The 18,701-nt window shown below is 41.6% G+C and overlaps 1 protein-coding gene across 2 annotated transcripts; it reads right to left on the bottom strand.

Moving 5' to 3' along the window:
* Window positions 1-626: 626 nt before the first annotated feature.
* LOC129839317 (WW domain binding protein 1-like) lies at window positions 627-18,655 on the bottom strand. Of its 2 annotated transcripts, none has more exons than XM_055906642.1 (4): window positions 18,431-18,655; window positions 6,549-6,651; window positions 5,002-5,163; window positions 627-4,307 (listed from the first exon to the last, which is right to left on the bottom strand). In XM_055906642.1, the coding sequence occupies exons 1-4, from the start codon at window positions 18,515-18,517 to the stop codon at window positions 3,484-3,486; spliced, it is 1,176 nt and encodes a 391-aa protein (XP_055762617.1). In that variant the 5' UTR covers window positions 18,518-18,655; the 3' UTR covers window positions 627-3,483. The 2 variants fall into 2 exon arrangements, with proteins under 2 accessions (XP_055762617.1, XP_055762618.1); XM_055906643.1 differs by lacking the exon at window positions 18,431-18,655 and adding an exon at window positions 9,361-9,610.
* Window positions 18,656-18,701: the final 46 nt, after the last annotated feature.

The raw sequence follows: 18,701 nt of genomic DNA, 5'->3' as shown, positions 1-18,701 counted from the left end.
TCCAAACTATAGTGATAACCATGACCAACTTGGAGGGGAGACACACTTGTTATGTTCACAAAGACAACTGGAAGGAGGTAGACCAGACAGACGTCAAAGCATACGTGGGTCTCTTGTTTTGGCTGGTGTGTACAGATCTAGAAACGAATCTACCACCAGTTTGTGATAAACAGCACAATATGTTTCATCTGAGTATTTGTTATAGTCCAAATAATCCATTCATTTAACTTTTTTAAACTCAAAAATCAGTTGTATGAGCCCAGGTCAATGAGTCCATAAATAGCAAATAGAAGTTCCAAACTTGTTATGTTCACAAGAACTTAAGTTGATGACAGATCAAACACAACATTAGGTGATAATATATGTATTATTATGGATTTATAAATCAGCTATATAATGGGGCGGTCATTTTGGACCGAGAACACAGATTTAACTAACATGAAACGAACACAACCGGAGGGTTAATGGAGCTAATTATACATATGTTAAAGATAATGTATTATTTCTTATAGCACTGATTTTCAACTCACCTTACCTCATCCATTTGATTAAAATGCAGCTTTCAATCATTTATCAATTCAGCACGTGTGGAACACAAACAAGGAACACAACATTGCAAAAAAAAGTATTACTGGTTTACATTTATTGAACGTGTCAATTTCGCTGCTGTAATAAAATAGCTTACGAACAAAAAGACAGAAAATGTGCACAACCACCTTACATCCCGTGTGGAAACAGCATAATATCTTTGGCATGATGTCCATTATTCACAATAGAGTCACATCATTCAATAGGTCATATAATCTGTGCATTGAGTTCCCTGTATCTTCACCTTCACACTCCTATGATTAATTGAAGGAGATTGAATGTTTCAAGAGTACAACAATTCTATACTCAAAAAAAATAGTAAGTTATTTATTAAAATAAAATAGAAATGAATCATTCACTAACTAAAAAACGAATGATTGTAGACTGACATTTTGCTATGACAGATTTAAAAGTAGCTAGTTTGGTTCATAAATGCGTTGTATGATATTATAATACACAATTTGCCAATATGCCGATCAAAAGCTTTACAATTTCATTACACGAGTTGACAGACATCCGTCCAAAATGCAGAATAGTTTACCTTTGTTGTACCACAATTATAGAATATTCTATTTGTTTATACAAAATGCTTAATAGGCCTATATAAAGCACTTATGATAGCTTGGTTCTCGTAACTAAACAACTTTTTTTTTTGTACCCGTTTCTCCTACGGACCTTTAAGTTTCACTAATGCACAATCATTGCGAGCTATCGCAAACATGAGTTTCTCAGAGATGCACAATACAATCGTGTAATCAATATCTCTGAGAAGAAGAACCAATCACGTCCTAGACTCCGATAGAGGCCCATACTGTATGTGGTAAGCGTTGTGTTTTTACCCATGTAGAATTAATCTCAACGACACATTAGAAAACCATCCTTTACAAAACAAATAGTAACTGATTCAATTTAAAATAAAAATGAGAAGAAAAAAAGACAGGATTGGCAGATACAACTTTTTTATGTTTGATTCATTTCTTTGTCTCCATTATTAGAGTTCCATATATTTATGTGCAAAATAAAATGATTGTGTCACACAAAATGTGTTAATGCACTTGGGTCCCTGTGACAACAGGGTTGTAGGAGAGTAAAAAACCATAAGGCTAAAGGTCTTATGTGAAACAGTAACAATCACACGCAGTGTTTAGCGTCAGGCTCTTCCTGTACAGCAGGGGTGTCAAACTCATTCCACGGAGGGCCTAGTGTCTGCTGGTTTTTGTTTTTTCCTTTCAATAAAGCCCTAGACAACCAGGTGTGGGGAGATCCTAACTAATTAGTGATGTTAATTCATCAATCAAGTATAAGGGAGGAGCGAAAACCCGCAGACACTCGGCCCCCCGTGGAATGAGTTTGACACCTGTGCTGTACAGAATACTCCGAGTCAGTATTCATGTCATAAGAATTAATTGCCCTCGACAACGCCCACCAACTGGGGAAAAACATTCTTTCCCCATTGACCCGACTGTAAAAGAGCCAACTTCGTAGTACATTTTGTGTTATACAAAACGTAACTAGGTCAAAAATCTCGACGATGCTCCCACGTAGGGAAATAGAGCCAGCGAGAAGAGCCCTGTGGCTTCAGTCTATTCGGTGTGGAAGAGTGAGAAATTGTGGAGACCCGGTGTCAAAGTAGGCTACACTTTAGTTACGTGTGTGGAAAATATGTCATCACAGGTAAGACATTTAACTTGTTAAGTACAGTCCGTTTGGAACTCCACTCACTACTTTATAGCTAGTCCGTTTGTTTGTGTTGGCTAGCTTAATGTTCTGGTTCAGGGCTCTCCAACCTTGTTCCTGGAGAGCTGCCGTCCTGTAGGTTCACTCCAACCCTAATTAAGCACACCTGATTCTAAAAATGAACTGTTTATAAACTGAATCAGGTTAGTTACAACTGGGGTTTAGAGTGAAACCCTACAGGAGGGTAGCTCTCCAGGAACAGGGTTGGAGAGTCCCGTTCTGGTTGGTAGCTAGCTAGCACGCACTAACTCACGTGGTTAACATTAGTGCCGTCATAAAAACGAGGGAAGCGCCTACAATATTACATTTTTCTAAGTAGTGAGAACGCTCAGGAGCAGGCAAAGTTGAATAGTAATCTTTCACACGTTGTACTTTTCTTAAATGTATTTTTTTGTAATTGACTAAAACAAGCAGACAAGAAAATAGGTTTTAGAAAAAGGTCAAGTTTTTGCTGTGAGCCAATGGGGTAACCAAAGTAACCATGGGTTGTTTTCCCCACAGGCAGGCAGGGCCACCACGTTCTATTTCATACCGACTGGGACTATCACATTACATAAGCACACATCGTCACCATGACGATCCACACTGCACTGCTTGACAATGTTCCTGTACCGCTTCAGTGTATTTGTCCAGGATGTTCCTTCCTGTGAACAGACACAGGAAGTAGCTGCGATGATTTCCACTAGCTTGGTACACTGAGCATAGGAGTTGGCAAGACAGCACAAACTGATCTGGGACCAGGCTAGAGTTGCACCAGTGTGTACTTACACTATACTACAGTCGCACCAAACATCAGGTCAGCTTCCACTGACCAGACTATCAATCTCCTCCAGCTTGCATAAGTCTTAACACGGTCTCCTTTCGCCTCCTCTTGGTAAAGGCAGACAAAGGAGGACATTTATGCAGTCTGTAGGCAGGTTGGTGATAAGCCAAACCTCTCCTTCTGTTTCCTTGTACATTGCAGTTAAGGCCACCATTACAGTATGCCAAAGGGGCTTTAGCTATGAACATCAGGCCTTTAAGTCCAGACTGTGACAAAATACAACTTCCTGCTCTTCACACACACATACGATCTCAGACAGTCACACACACACTAAAGTCTTGACTCCCACTCCTGGTTCTCTCTCCCTCCTCGGTGAAGATGTGCTTTAGCTTAGCTCAGCCCTGGGGCTCTGTGCTGTTGCCATGGTGAGGGGGCCCCTCAAGCTCGTTGATAGTGTGGAGGAGCAGGCACACCGGGGGCTGGGTGGGTTGCGTCATGGCGGGTGGTGGCGGGGAGGTGGACCCTGTCGCCGACCCGCACTCCGACCTACTTTCGGGTCCAACCAGGGCTAGGGCCTGCTCCTCTTCCACTCCCGGAGCGGGGTGACCGCATCCGTCACAGAAGTCTCCTCCTTCCTGCTCCCCCATTAGGCTATCCTTCTCCCTCAGCTCCTTGCCCTCCTGGCTCCCAATACTGGTACTACCACCACGGTCACATACGCACACCTCGATACCCGAGTCACCCGTGAAACGGCGCCGCCGCCCAAGGGCCCCCCTATTATCTTTGTCCTCCTGGGCACCGCTCTCGGGCCCCCCTAGGTCCCCGAGTAACAGAGGTTCCTTGCAACTCTTCTCTGGGCTTCTAGGCTCCTCTGTAGAGGCCTCCTGGGGCCCAAGCCCTGGTCCACCATCCTGGGGCCCTAGCCCTGGTCCGCCATCCTGGGGCTCCTGAGGCTTATTGTCTGCCTTGTGTCTGTTGTAGCCAATGGTGGGGGCCCCAATGCGGTGGGGCTCTTCCAGGCTCGGCCTGGAGCAGAGGGTGTCGGACACTGGGGGGACCGGAGTGGTCTGGATGGTTGGGCAGTGTCCCAGTCCCAGTCCGTCCTGTGGGTCCGTGGGCAGGGGGCTGACTGTATGGAAGACACTGTAGGGAGGGGGAGGGGTGGGAGGGCGGTTCACCACCTCCTCGTAGTCAGGTAGGAGGGAATTTGGAAGAAACCCTGGAAGTGAAGAAGAGAGGGACACATAAAGGACAGTTAGGATTAACAGAAAATGATTGCAAGGAAAACATGTTGCAACGTTGGCATTGAGCCAAGAGCCGGTGGTTAAGGTTTCCTGCAATCTGGGGCATGAAAAAGGGCTGTGTTTCATCCCACACCAAAACAAAACCGCAACTCCTAGTTCAAACAAAGGACTGAAGTTGAGTCAAGGTAGAGCTGCCAAGCAGTGACTAAACTCTCAGTTTGATGCAATAATTGCCATTGAGAAATATCCCCCCTAGCTGAGAGGGATAACCACAAAAATTCACCCAAGGTGCCATGTTTGAGTAAGCTTCAGCACTGGGGAATAACAATGCAATGTAGTCAGACAGAAAGGCAGAAGGAGAGAACTACTGAGACTGAAGTTGAGTATGTATGACGCTTTAGTGCTCTCGTGTTTCATTGCGCCACGGTAATGATAGGACTGAAATAGAAGCGCATTGCGCAATAATGCCATGTTGTTGACTACTACCAGTATAACGCTGTGCATCTGTGCAGCATACGGGCAGCACACCGTGCAATAACGCAATATGACGGTAACGACATCAATGATGGACTACCACCAGTCTGACGCTGTGTACAGAACACGGCGCTCTCTCGCGTTGTGGGTGTCGCGCCGTGCCACACGGGGAGCTCTGATAGGCGGGACTCTTACTGAAGTAGAACGGAAGGGAGGTGTAGTTGTGCGCCTCGCGGTAGGCGATGAGGTTGATCTCGTGCTGGCGCTGCTGCTGCTGCAGCCGGTGCTTGGTGCGCCGGTGGTGACACACGCAGCAGCAGCACAGGATGAAGATGATGACCCACACCAGCCAGAACCCTGCCGGAGACAGAGACGCAGTAGAAAGACTGTGAAACATAGACATATGTTAATACGTGTTATTCATATCTCTATGGTGAAACTACTGTAAAAAAGTACTGCTGAATAGAAGGAGTGACATATTGTTTTTGAAAGCAACAGAGAGCTACAGTACATTACTACTGTAAACATCTAGTGCCTGTACAGTGAATGCCAGAAGTGACAAATTGCTAGTGAATGTAATAGAGAGATATAGTGCATCACTACACAGTAACAACGTGGAGGCAGTCATAGATATTGGCCAACAACCCTCCAGGTTTGTTCTAAACATTGTTGGGATGGGGAGGAGGAAGTGATATGCAGAGGACCTAACTCCTGGGATGGGGGGGGAGGAGGAAGTGATATGCAGAGGACCTAACTCCTGGGATGGGGGGGAGGAGGAAGAGGAAGTGATATGCAGAGGACCTAACTCCTGGGATGGGGAGGAGGAGGAAGTGATATGCAGAGGACCTAACTCCTGGGATGGGGGGGGGGGGGGGGGGGGGGGGGGGAGTGATATGCAGAGGACCTAACTCCTGGGATGGGGGGGGGGGGGGGGGGGGGGAGTGATATGCAGAGGACCTAACTCCTGGGATGGGGGGGAGGAAGTGATATGCAAAGGACCTAACTCCTGTTCACGTGCAGTGGTGTAAAGTACTTAAGTATAAATAGCCCAAAAACGACTTAAGTAGTTCTTTAAAGTATCTGTACTTAACTTTTAAATTTTTTGACTTTTACTCCACTACATACCTTAAGAAAAAATATATTTTCTCCATACATTTTCCCTGACACCTAAAAGTACTTGTTACATTTCAAATGCTTAGCAGGACAGGAAAATGGTCCAATTCACACACTTATCAAGAGAACATCCCTACTGCCTCTGATCTGGCCGACTCACTAAACACAAATGCTTAATTTGTAAATGATGTCTGAGTGTTAGTGTGCCACTGGTTAACCGTAAATAAAAAAACACAATTGTGCCATCTGGTTTGCTTAATATAAGGTCTGTGAAATGATTTATACTTTTACTTTGAAACGTAAGTATATTTTAGCAATAACCTTTACTTTTGATACATAAGTATATTTAAAACCAAATACTTTGACTTTCACTCAAGTAGTATTTTACTGGGTGACTTCACTTTTACTTGAGAAATTTTCTATTAAGGTATCTTTACTTTTACTCAAGTATGACAATTGGGTACTTTCTCCACCACTTCACGTGTACAGGTGAATGTGAGGGTGCACTGCTGTATGACTAAAATGCAAATGTGTTTCAGAGAATGAGAGTGAAAGTGAGAGGTAGAGAGAGCAAGAGAGAGAGCATGTGTGTGGGTGTGTGTGATAGCATAGAAAGAGAGAGTCCTTACACCAGAGTTCATAGTAGTAACTGCAGCACTGTGACTCCCCACAGCAGTGTCCTGATTCGCAGACATAGCTCTGGTTGTTCAGCCCCTCACAGTGCAGTACGCTCTGGAAGACAAGAAGAGACAAGTCAATAACAGGAGAATAAAACCAGATATCCACCACCTGGGTCGTGTTCATTGAGTCAAAACGTAGCGAAACCTTTGCAATGGACAACGGAAATAAGCGTTTCATATTGGACAAGCCCAGGTAGTCTCTTGCCGTTTCAGTCTGTTTTCTTCCATCTGTTGCCTAGTGAATATGACCCAGCACCCACCACTCAAATACTGATGTTAATTTTTGTTAGTCATCATCTTAAAAGGTGCTACCCCCAGAATTTCTCAGAATTTCTTCCCTATGTGGAAGCTAGGTGTATTGCAACATCACTAGGCTGCATTCAAAACAAATCCCCTCCTCATCCCCTTTTCCTGTAACATGGCGGGGACTCGCGCTCGAGCCTTTAACTTTCAGTTTTGGTCCACCAGCTGCAAACAGCTGGAAAAACTATACTGGGGAGAAAATATATATATATATATATATATATATATAAAATAAATAATATTCACAACATGCAAAAAGGTCAAAGATTTTACTGAGTTACAGTTCATATAAGGAAATCAGTCAATTCAAATACAATTCATTAGGCCCTAATCTATGCATTTCACATGACTGGGAATACAGATATGCATTGGTTAGTCACAGATAACAACAACAAAAAAGTATGTGTTGGTTGTCCGTAGCTTATGCCTGCCCACACCATGACCCCACCATGGGGAACTCTGTTCACAACGTTGACATCAGAAAACCATTTGCCCACACAACACTATACAAGTAATCTGCAGTTGTGAGGCTAGTTGGATATACTGCCTAATTCTCTAAAACAACATCGGAGGTGACTTCTGGTAGAGAAAATAACATAAAATAATTTGGCAACAGCTATGGTGGACATGCCTGCAGTCAGCATGCCACCTGCACACTCCCTCAAAACTTGAGACATCTGTGGCGTTGTGTTGTGTGACAAAACGGCACATTTTAGAGTGGTGTTTTATTGTCCCCAGCACAAGGTGCACCTGTGTAATGATCATGCCGTTTAATCAGCTTCTTGATATGCCACACCTGTCAGGTGGATGGATTATCTTGTTAAAGGAGAAACGCTCACTAACAGGGATGTAAACAAATCTGTGCACAAAATGTTAGAGAAATAAGCTTTTTGTGTATATGGAACATTTCTGGGATCTTTAAATATCAACTCATGAAACATGGGATTAACACTTTACATATCGAGTTCATATTTTTCTTCAGTGTATATATTTTGTTGTTGAAAATATATTTCAAAGTGATTTAGATTGTACACTTTACACTTTTCAGTGCTTGTTTTCTCACAAACTGAAATGGAGAGAACAGTATAGAATTTTAGCAACCAGGAAAAGAGTGATTTCTACATTGGCCACTTGACTCCATTTCCACTAAATAACACAGCCACAAAGTCAAAACAGCTTTCCTATTTTGACAATCGATGTCGCTCCGCGGGAGAAATCAACGGGTGAATATCACAGCTAATCACAACACTGGCGGGTAAGTAATACTGTGAAACACTATCATTCCACTATTACTGCACACACACACATATATATATATGGACATCTTCTGAAATTACAATGCAAAAAATAAATCCTGTGTATAGCACCTTCAACTCATGATAGCATTATGGAACATTGACTGAAACACCAACTATAAGATCACAACATAAAACAGTTGAGCTATTCCATGTAAATATTCTACAAATGTCTATCTCTACAGAAATTGCTCTGGGGATTAGACCTAGGTCACCTGAGTACTACACTCTCACAGATACTGTATGGGACCTGAATAACAAATATATTTATTCATCAAACTGAATAAAAACAAGTTAGTATAGCCTGTAGACTATATCAAGACGTTCAGACAGTTAATAGGCTAGTGATCACTCATATCTGCATGTTGCCCTCTAGGGTTTAGGCAAGGTCGCTTTATCAGCACTCACAGATATTGTACCTGACCAGAATAAATAAATAAGTCTATATATAAAAAAAGAAAAAAAATATCAATAACTGATTACTCGTGTTCAATGTAGCCTATAGGGTTTGGAAGAACTAGGTCCAGACATAAGTGGTAGTATTGAACCTCTCAATCATCCCTCTTATACATGGGTGCTAAGCTGCTAGAATGTCCACGGCTCAGATTTCCTCATCACTCATTACTTGGATTATAACGTGGAACACCTGGGCACGGACCACAAGCTGTAGACTGGGGTGGCGCTAGTAGCCTCAGCCTCATACTACATTCAATACAACAGAGTGGACAGACAGCCATGGCCCACCCTGGAACAAACACACCAAGTTAGTCTAGTCAAGAGAAACACAATGTACAGACACAAGCTGCTTCTGTTTGCGTAGATGACAGCCTAAATGTGCCTCCAGTCAAACAAGAACTAGCCTGTTAGCCTATATCAGAAGCTTTGAACCTGATAGATCAAAGACACACTTAAAATCAGTGTCAATACACATGTTATCCTTCAAATCAGTCAGTTTCTACTTTCCAAGGGGACAGCAGGAATAGCCATTGATAAAGAATTAACTAAAAACCAGAAACCAGACAAGGAAGACAGCCAAGGAAGCCTCTAATCAAAAACTGCTTAAAATTGATTTATCAGGCAACCCCTACCAGGCTACACATTATCTTCAAGATTAGATTATGGATTAAATCCTGAGGAGAAATGTTAGCCAAGGTTTTCTATACCCGTTTCCTTTCCAGCTGGAGAGGCATAGCTGTCCAAAATTCCTAAATCCCAAGGAACGCAAGTCCTTTCAACTCAAGGGTCGTTATCCTTCCAGTCCACAGATGAAAAAAGTGAAAGAGCACACACACCAAGCAAAATAGGGGACAAGGATTGCTCTAAGGAAATGTCCAAGCGGCAGTGGAGTGTGAGCTGCCAGCCAGAGTAGAGGACTGCATAGTAATGAAGAGCGGAGCACCCTCTGTATTCAAAACGGCAGGCGGAGTTGTGTCCCCGAGTGAGGACAGTTATAACACAGAAATAGTGAAACCCAGCCACAGATCAACTTCACACACACACACACACACACACACACACACACACACACACACAGCCTATGCGTTTCCACTAGGCAAGCCTGGAACATTTCTGCAGTGTATCTTTTTAACAACCTGCCACAAATAGTTTACACCATACAACTACATTGTATGACATGGCATAAGCCCATCACAAAAAAACTGCAGAGAAACTAAGCTATTGTTTGTTTGGAGGCATTTCCAGTTCTGAAATAACTTGCACTGAGGAGATTACGCAATAGTCTCAGGTCAGAGACCTTTGGCTTTAGAGGATATCAAGAACTCCCTGGCTCCCAGCCTTGGGGCTGTTGTCGAGAACCAAAGTGCAAAGATATAACCCTTAGGCCTATGACCTATACTGTATGATGTGATGTTTTTGTTAATTGTTGTTGTATTTGTGCTAGGATGTTGGATCCAGTCAGCACGATAGTTTTTGTTTCTAGGCCTAGCCTAAAGCCAAATCCATGTAAGAATACTATTTGGACAACAAATTGCCTAAGCCTAGGTTAAGTGATGAAAAAGCCTAGGTTAACTTCTTATGGCTGGGGGGCAGTATTGAGTAGCTTGGATGAATAAGGTGCCCAGAGTAAACTGCCTGCTACTCAGGCCCAGAAGCCAAGATATGCATATTATTAGTATATTTGGATAGAAAACACTCTGAAGTTTCTAAAACTGTTTAAATGATTTCTGTGAGTATAACAGAACTCATATGGCAGGAAAAAACCTGAGAAAAAAATCAAACCAGAAGTGGGAAATCTGAGGTTTGTAGGTTTTCAAGTCTTTGCCTATCCAATATACAGTGTAAAGTTTGGTCCGATTGCACTTCCTAAGGCTTCCACTAGATGTCAACCGTCTTTAGAACCTTGTTTCAGGCTTCTACTGTGAAGGGGGCGCGAATAAGAGCTGTTTGAGTCAGGTGTCTGGCAGAATGCCATGAGCTAAATCAGGCGAGCGCCCGTGAGAGCGAGCTCTGTTCCTTTCCATTTCTAAAGACAAAGGAATTGTCCAGTTGAAACATTATTGAAGATTTATGTTAAAACATCCTAAAGATTGACTCTATACATCATTCGACATGTTTCTACGAACTGTAATATAACTTTTTTCACTTTGTCTGGACTAAGTGTCTGCGCCTCTTGAATTTGTGAACTAACCGCTCAAACTTAAAAGGAGGTATTTGGACATAAATGATGGACTTTATCGAACAAAACAAACATTTGTGGAAATGGGATTCCTGGGAGTGCATTCCGATGAAGATCAAAAGGTAAATTAATATTTATAATGCTTTTTCTGACTTCTGTTGACTCCACAACATGGCGGGTATCGTATGGCTTGTTTTGGTGCCGGAGCGCTGTACTCAGATTATTGCATGGTGTGCTTTTTCCGTAAAGCTTTTAAAAAATCTGACACAGCGGTTGCATTAAGGAGAAGTATATCTTAAATTCCACGTATAACACTTGTATTTTCATCAACATTTGTGATGAGTATTTCTGTAAATTGATGTGGCTCTCGGCAAAATCACCAGATGTTTTGGAAGCCAAACATTACTGAACGTAACGCGCCAATGTAAACTGAGATTTTTGGATATAAATATTAACTTTATCGAACAAAACATACATGTATTGTGTAACATGAAGTCCTATGAGTGTCATCTGATGAAGATCAAAGGTTAGTGATGAATTTTCTCTCTATTTCTGCTTTTTGTGACTCCTCTCTTTGGCTGGAAAAATGGCTGTGTTTTTCTGTGACTTGGTGCTGACCTAACATAATCGCATGGTATCCTTTCGTCGTTTGAAATCAGACACTGTGGTGGGATTAACAACAAGTTTATCTTTAAAATTGTGTATAATACTTGTATGTTTGAGGAATTTTAATTATGAGATTTCTGTTTGAATTTGGTACCCTGCACTTTCACTGGCTGTTGTCAAATTGATCCCGTTAACGGGATTTCAGCCGTAAGAAGTTTAAGAGATGAAAAAGCCTAGGTTAAGAGATGAAGAGTTAAGTTTTTTGGGGCGTCTGAATTTTCTATCGCCTAGGAGACGTATCAGACAAGACATTGAGACATTGACCCAACAAAGAATCTCGACAGACAAGATTCCTCAGAGCCTCAGCCTTCGACAATAGGCTGCTGCAGGATGGAACAACCGTCCCTTCTCGTACTACAGTAGAAGATTAGGGACGGGTGGATTGTGTTACTCACTCTGCCAGAGCCTACAGGCATAATAGAGATTAATTAAACGTAAAATCGACCATAATGAGAAGGTGCTGAAACAACCAGACATACAAGAACAGTCCGGTGTCACTGCTCGACTATCAGATTTTTAAAAAATATCTTGGACAGCTGCTAAAAAGTGGCTAAGTGGATTCTTGACCGTGTGCATATGATATAGCATTTGATCTGGCATGAATATGCACAAAGTCTGCAATACTGACAGACTATTGATGCTGTATACTAGTGTCTAAGCTAAATTACTTATGGAGGATATCTTCCTTTGCATGCAAAGAAACATGTTAGTTTCAAATTCTTAGTCGGGCCCATCGCTAAACACTACAAAATGTCTTGAATGAAAAAGAAAACCCAACTGCGTCTTTCTTAGGCCTGCAATAGAAACATGGATTGCTCACGTAAGCTACATGACAGGCAAAGAAGACTCAACCAGCAAAGCATTCTTTTGCACTGACATATTGCATACATGGTTCGCTACTGCGACCATAACAATTGGAGATGTTTTTTTTTTACCTGGTAACGTTAGTATTAGGTTCACTATTAGCTTTTTTTTATTATCATGATTTATTCAAACAGTAATGTGCAATTGACCAAAAATAGAACAACTTTCTGAAGAGGCAACAATGGCAAGGGAATGCCCCAGTCTGTGTCAGGGCTTGACATACAGGGGAGGTTTAGGAAACCCTCGTCAGTGGCTTGCTTGGGCCAGTGATCATTTTTTTTATAATGCTATTTTTATCTAGGCTATATAATTGATCTATATATATTTTTTTTAAAGATATATTTCCGAAGCTGTTTGTTCGGTATGTTGATTATTCACCACACACACGCTACACACACATATAGCCCATAGATAATCTGTCGGGCAGAGAGCTTGCGGAGCTCAAATTGCTGACCGTTGCGTGGAGCCAAGACCGACAGTGGTAGGGGTAGGAAAGCAGTAAGAAAGATGTTACAAGTTATGATATCTACCAGTAAATGCTAAGGCAAGAATGAGTATGCAAACCAGGCATTTAAAAATGTCAAAGTCTTGGTTGAATATTTGCAATGTGCAATTCAGTCACCATGGAATAGTCTGCCTTTAAAAATCAGACATTTCCTCTAGAGCAAGGCTCTCCAACCCTGTTCCTGGAGAGCTACCCTCCTGTATGTTTTCGCTCCAATTCCAGGTAACTCACCGGATTCAGTTAACAACCAGCTAATTATTCCAATCAAGTGCACTGGATTAGGGTTGGAGCAAAAATCTATAGTAGCTCTCCAGGAACAGAGTTGGAGCGCCCTACGTCTATGCTCTTTGGTCCTTGAAAAGTCATTGAAGTTATGGTAGTTGATATAAGCCAGACTTCATTAGCGTGTGTCGGGAACATGTCTATTTAGTCAGGCAAAACCCACATTATTTTAACATATTTTAGACGGTCAAAAGAATCCAAATGTCAATGCATAAGGCCTTTAAATAAATTCATTATTTTTAAAAGTGGTAATGCACACTTTTTGCATAGATTTTTTTCTATACGCTATTACAACAATTACATATCAAATGTAGGTCCTTCACATTTCTTATTTAAAGATGCACTACGTAGAAATCACTCTGGCATGTCCTGGTTGCTAACATTCTAATAGTTCACCTAAATTCAGTTTATGTGACAGAAGTATAGCATAGAGAATCATTGTACAATCTAAACCATTACGAAAAATATTTTCCATAACCAAAAACACTGTATTTTCAGCTGTTTCAAGCTGGTGTACAAAACTGAAAGTAAAAGACGCCAGAGCAAAACTTAAAACGGGAAGCAAAGGAATAGCGCACATAGAACCAATCTACTGCTTCTTAGACTTGCTTTCAATGAGGGATCTTTAACTCATATTTCTATGCGAATTTGGTCTGGTCGCCCAAAAAGTTACAAATTGCAGATTTAAGTGCTTGGGAAAAGTCCTTGAATTTGTCTGTATGAATCCTGTATAGGCTACTTGAACAGGCTGCAAATGAATGATAAAATCAGCTTAACATTCGATTTCCTGTCAGATCTTGACCCGTGTCGGTATTTCTCTAATTTGGGTCAGTAGCTTTCAGTTGGCATTGGCCCGGTGTGCCACTGGCAAATTTACCTGAATGTCGAGCCCTGCTGTGTGTGGTACGTGTAGGACCTATATGTCGACCACTTTATGTAGCCGTTAGCGATGTTTTCGGGTAGATGGAAAGACAATTAAAAGCTAACTACAAAGTAGCCTATGCCTTCTTGGCAGAATCATGATTATTTGTATCAATCCAGTGGTCATTTGTTTTGAAAACAACATCACGAGTGCGCTGCAGAAACACAGCTAGCCAAACAACTGTCTGGCTGGTGAGCACCTGAATTAAAAGGGTAACTACACAAAAATCAAAATTTCACAAATTCTATCGACAATGGTCCGCAAATATGTTTTAAGAATTGTTGTGGATTTTAAACATCAAATGCATATTTTTGCCATGATATCGTTTTGGTACAGTATCAAGTATCGTTTTTCCAAATTCTGCCCTCTAGATGATTTCACACTACACATGCCACCTTGAAATCCGCAATGAATACATTTAGCATTTTATTTTAAGTCTCTTTTCTGTAACAGTAAATCTATCTACATCAAAGAACAAGGGCATGCTAATTTAAAAAGATGACTAGTCATTTTTAGCCTGGTTCTGTACAGAACGCAGTCATTATGGAACACCGGCCAGGTCATTGTCCATTATCTTTTTTTTCTTAGGGGTTTATTATCTTTTTTTTAAATTAAAAGTTTGGTGTGACTAAATCGTGTGCTGGTGCCACCAACTGAAAAAGGTGGTAGCTGGAAAAAGTTAGTGTAGAACCCTGCATAGTTCACTTCCTATTTTGCAGATTCAATACTGACACAGAGCTGACTGGCAAGGGGAATGTACAGCAACAGTGTTCTAGAAGAGATATGTTCTGAAGAAACTTCAAGGTTGGACAGTTAGTGCTGAACAGAACAGTGGTGACAACAAAAACAACATTCTCGACCACAACACACATTCAGCACTACTTTTCAAAGGTTAAAGAGAATGTGCTCAGGAAACTAGCCTATTTGTGGTTAATGGTTCGCCAACAATACTCCCACGTGAAGAGTAAGCACCTTGCAAGAGATCTGAAGTCCTGTCTTTGCAGACAGATTAGGCTACACGTCTAAGCTGTAGCACAGGGGGCTAATGCAGTCTTGAAATGCAATGTACGGACAACCTGGGTTTGATACGTGGTCAGTTAGCCTCGGCCTACACAGTTTGGGAGTTTGAAAAACTAGGGTGACTGATGTAGGCCTAGGCCAAAACCAAGTAGGACAATGCAATCAATGTATTGTCACTCAATATGTTTCTCAAACAAAACTTGACAAATCCAGAGGTTAAACAAGACATTGGGATTAACATTGGCTCCTCCACTCAGCAACTGGTGACCATATTCAGTCACCCAGAAGTAAGGCAAGATGCCAGATACAAAATGAAAGTCTGTAGCAGCAAACAGGGAGAACGTTCAGATATCTGCGAGGGGTTGTAGCCCCCTTCCTAGAAATCAAGAAAAGCATTGTTAAATGAACTTTAGACTTGTGGGTGATTCCTCACAAAACAGGACCATGATTTTTTTGATTTTCACAAAATATTATCCATAGAAGGGTCCTTTAGAGGAACGATAGTTGACATGGATGACTATACAAAACATTAAGAACACTTTCCATGACCAACTGACCAGGTGAATCCAGGTGAAAGCTATGCTCTCTTATTGATGCCACTTGTTAAATCTACTTCAAATCAGTGTAGATAAAAATGGGAGGAGACTGGTTGAAGGACTTTTAAGCCTGGAGACATGGATTGTGTTTGTGTGTCATTCAGATGATGAATGGGCAAGACAAAAGATTTAATTGCCTTTGAACGGGGAGTGGTAGTAGGTGTCAGGTGCACCGGTTTGTGTCAAGAACTGCAACACTGCTGGGTTCTTTCCCTCACTCAACAGTTTCCTGTGTGTATCAAGAAGGACATCCAGCCAACTTGACAACTGTGGGAAGTATTAGAGTCAACATGGGCCAGCATCCCTGTGGAACGCTTTTGACACCTTGTAGATACCATGCCCAGACAAACTGAGGCTGTTCTGAGGGAAAAGGGGCAACTCAATATTAGGAAGGTGTTATTCATATTTTGTACAATCAGTGTATATTTGACATTTTTATCTTAAAGCATAATTGAGAAACAATGAATAGAAGTTGGAATATGTGACATTTTGGCATTACCCAGGCCTTCTTTAAGACTCCATAATGCTTATTCTGCACTACAAAAGAAAAATTGGTGTCAAAGCTTTGCAGCCTGCTCTGTAATATGAGTGGTACTTTAATTAAAAATGTCACATTATATGAATATTGAAAAATATAAACATGAATATTTAATATTTTGGGGCTCGAATGCCAGTTGTGTGAATTATCCAAAAGGACTTCTTTGTAGAAAATGGGCCACAACTTAAATATCTTTACTTGTAATAATCATCTGAACCTTTTGCAGGGATATCTGTCATTATCGAATGATAAAATGCATACAATGCTCAATGAGGGGGGACTTTGTGTGTCATGACATGGCCTGAATTTAAGCCAGGTTCAAAACAACTGGTTACTCTAAAATGTCCAACTTCAGTGTGTTCAAGTCTAATGGGAACAACAACAAAAAAAGAGCTCCAACTGGGGAAAATGTTTTTGAATGGTCATCCAACTTGGCATCTTTCTAGAGCTCCGACTTTCCGACCTGAAGATCACTGACGTCATGATTTGACGTCGTTTTCCCCCCAGCATTTCCAGTTGTCTTGAAAGCACGACAAGAGCAGGTTAGCGTTTTTCGATATGAATCTTGTTCTGGAGGCAGCTCCGCAGAGTGGTAACTAGCTGACGCAGCCACAAAGTCATACACAACTTTGTTTTCATGAATTAAAAAAAAAAATGACTTTGCAGATGGCCCATCTAGCGGAAATAGCTCACTTCTGCCTCATCCCAATAAACGTCAACCTGCGAATTAAGACCAGCGATAGCTAATCTGTTTCACTGATAACCTCTTGTATTAATGACTACAGGGACATGAACGATGATGAATCCCCATCAACAACTTCAGTGTATTCCATAACAAAGTGAATTACAGTACAGGCAGGTTGGTTGTTCAGCAGCAAAATCGATGCGTGCGCAACTATGGGGGCATGTTTATTGGAAAATAAATGCATTTGCACAATGAGCACTTGTCTCAAATACATCGTTACAGTTGTTGGTTAGCTAGCAAGCATTTTTTTGTACATATTAGCATTGACATGAAATCAGTCAAAACACCTGAAAACGAGACACGATATAAAGAACAAGATAACACTAGCTGAAACGAGACACCCACGATTCCCTTCATTGCGGCTTCTTGTGATTGGGTAGATTCGATTATGCTAAGCGGGGCACCGGTCTGTGGCCGGTGACGTCAACGGGCAAAACGGTGATTGAAGAGCTCCTTTCTCAAATGGAATAGTAAGCTGCGCTGTTCGGTCATGGGAATCGTCCAGAAACATACACCTCTTTTCCAGAAAATACATTTTTCAACTTTAAAACTAGTTTTCATTGGGAAAGCAGATATGTTTCTATCAAAAGCTAACACTTTCGCATGTTAAAACGCAATCTCACCACGTGCTTAATTACACCGTTTATTTGAGCCGACTTCACAGTGAGCTTTGACTGGAGCACCTGGCTCATGCTCGGGAGGCAGCCCGGTTCTAAAACCAATACAATCAACTTTCACATTGTGTAAAACACGCCTACCCGTGCCAGATTAACCGAATCTCCTCATTGTTACTAGCTAGCTGGCTGTTCAGAATCATAACGCACAGATTCCGGTCACATCGATGCACGCGCATCATTTTCGTTACAACAGCCAACCCGTTTATAAACAGCACTTACACATGCAATTTCAATGCAAATATATAACAAAACATCGAGTAATAATTGTTTTTAAATAGACAGCTACTGACTTGTTGGCTAGTAGAATGATAATGCTGTGCTAGTACGTGGCGAGATATTTGATAACTGTCAACCATTTAATTAGACAGCTGTCAATGGGTGCGGCTAGAAAAGTTTGCTTAACACTAAGGTCATTAAGGTTAGTGACCAACAGTAGCCATGTAGCTAACGTTGGTTACTAAAGCAGCACATACTTTGTCGATTTCCGTCAACGCTAGCTAGCAATATGGCTAAGTGCCTGTGATGCCAACTAAATAGCTGACTGAACAACTAGTTAGCTAGCAAGATAGCTAAAGTTAGCTACAGCGGTCGAATTTAGAAGTTAAAGTTATACCCAATAGAGACTAGTTAGCCAGCAAACTTGTAGGAAAACAGATGGCCAAATTAATAACTAGTTACCCAACAAAGTAGCTAGCCGTATATGCAACTTTACTAGCTACCCAAATAAACAACTTGCACGACCCGAACCAAAAACAAATCCTGGCAGATGAGTACAAATCTTACCTCGTCTAATGTCGCGTCGGAGGGGCTGACAGCGACAACGTGCAAAAACAATCCCATTTTAAGACCCACACCTAAAATCTCGTTCATTCCTCCGACCAGACCCGCGTAAAAACATAAGCGTAGACGTTTGTTGTTCACTTCACAAATCTTAGCGAAATGTCAAACTAGTTTACGGTTCTACCAGACGCACTGAAAGACCACGCATGCGCTGCCTCCTAGCTACTGCGTAATTTGATATTTCAAGGAGGCACATTGGGTGAATTCGATTAAT

This window comes from Salvelinus fontinalis, chromosome 40 (genome assembly GCF_029448725.1).
Source record: "Salvelinus fontinalis isolate EN_2023a chromosome 40, ASM2944872v1, whole genome shotgun sequence".
NCBI lineage: Eukaryota > Metazoa > Chordata > Actinopteri > Salmoniformes > Salmonidae > Salvelinus > Salvelinus fontinalis.
Note: the sequence above shows the minus strand (reverse complement) of the source record. Positions and strands in the feature narration are given on the sequence as shown.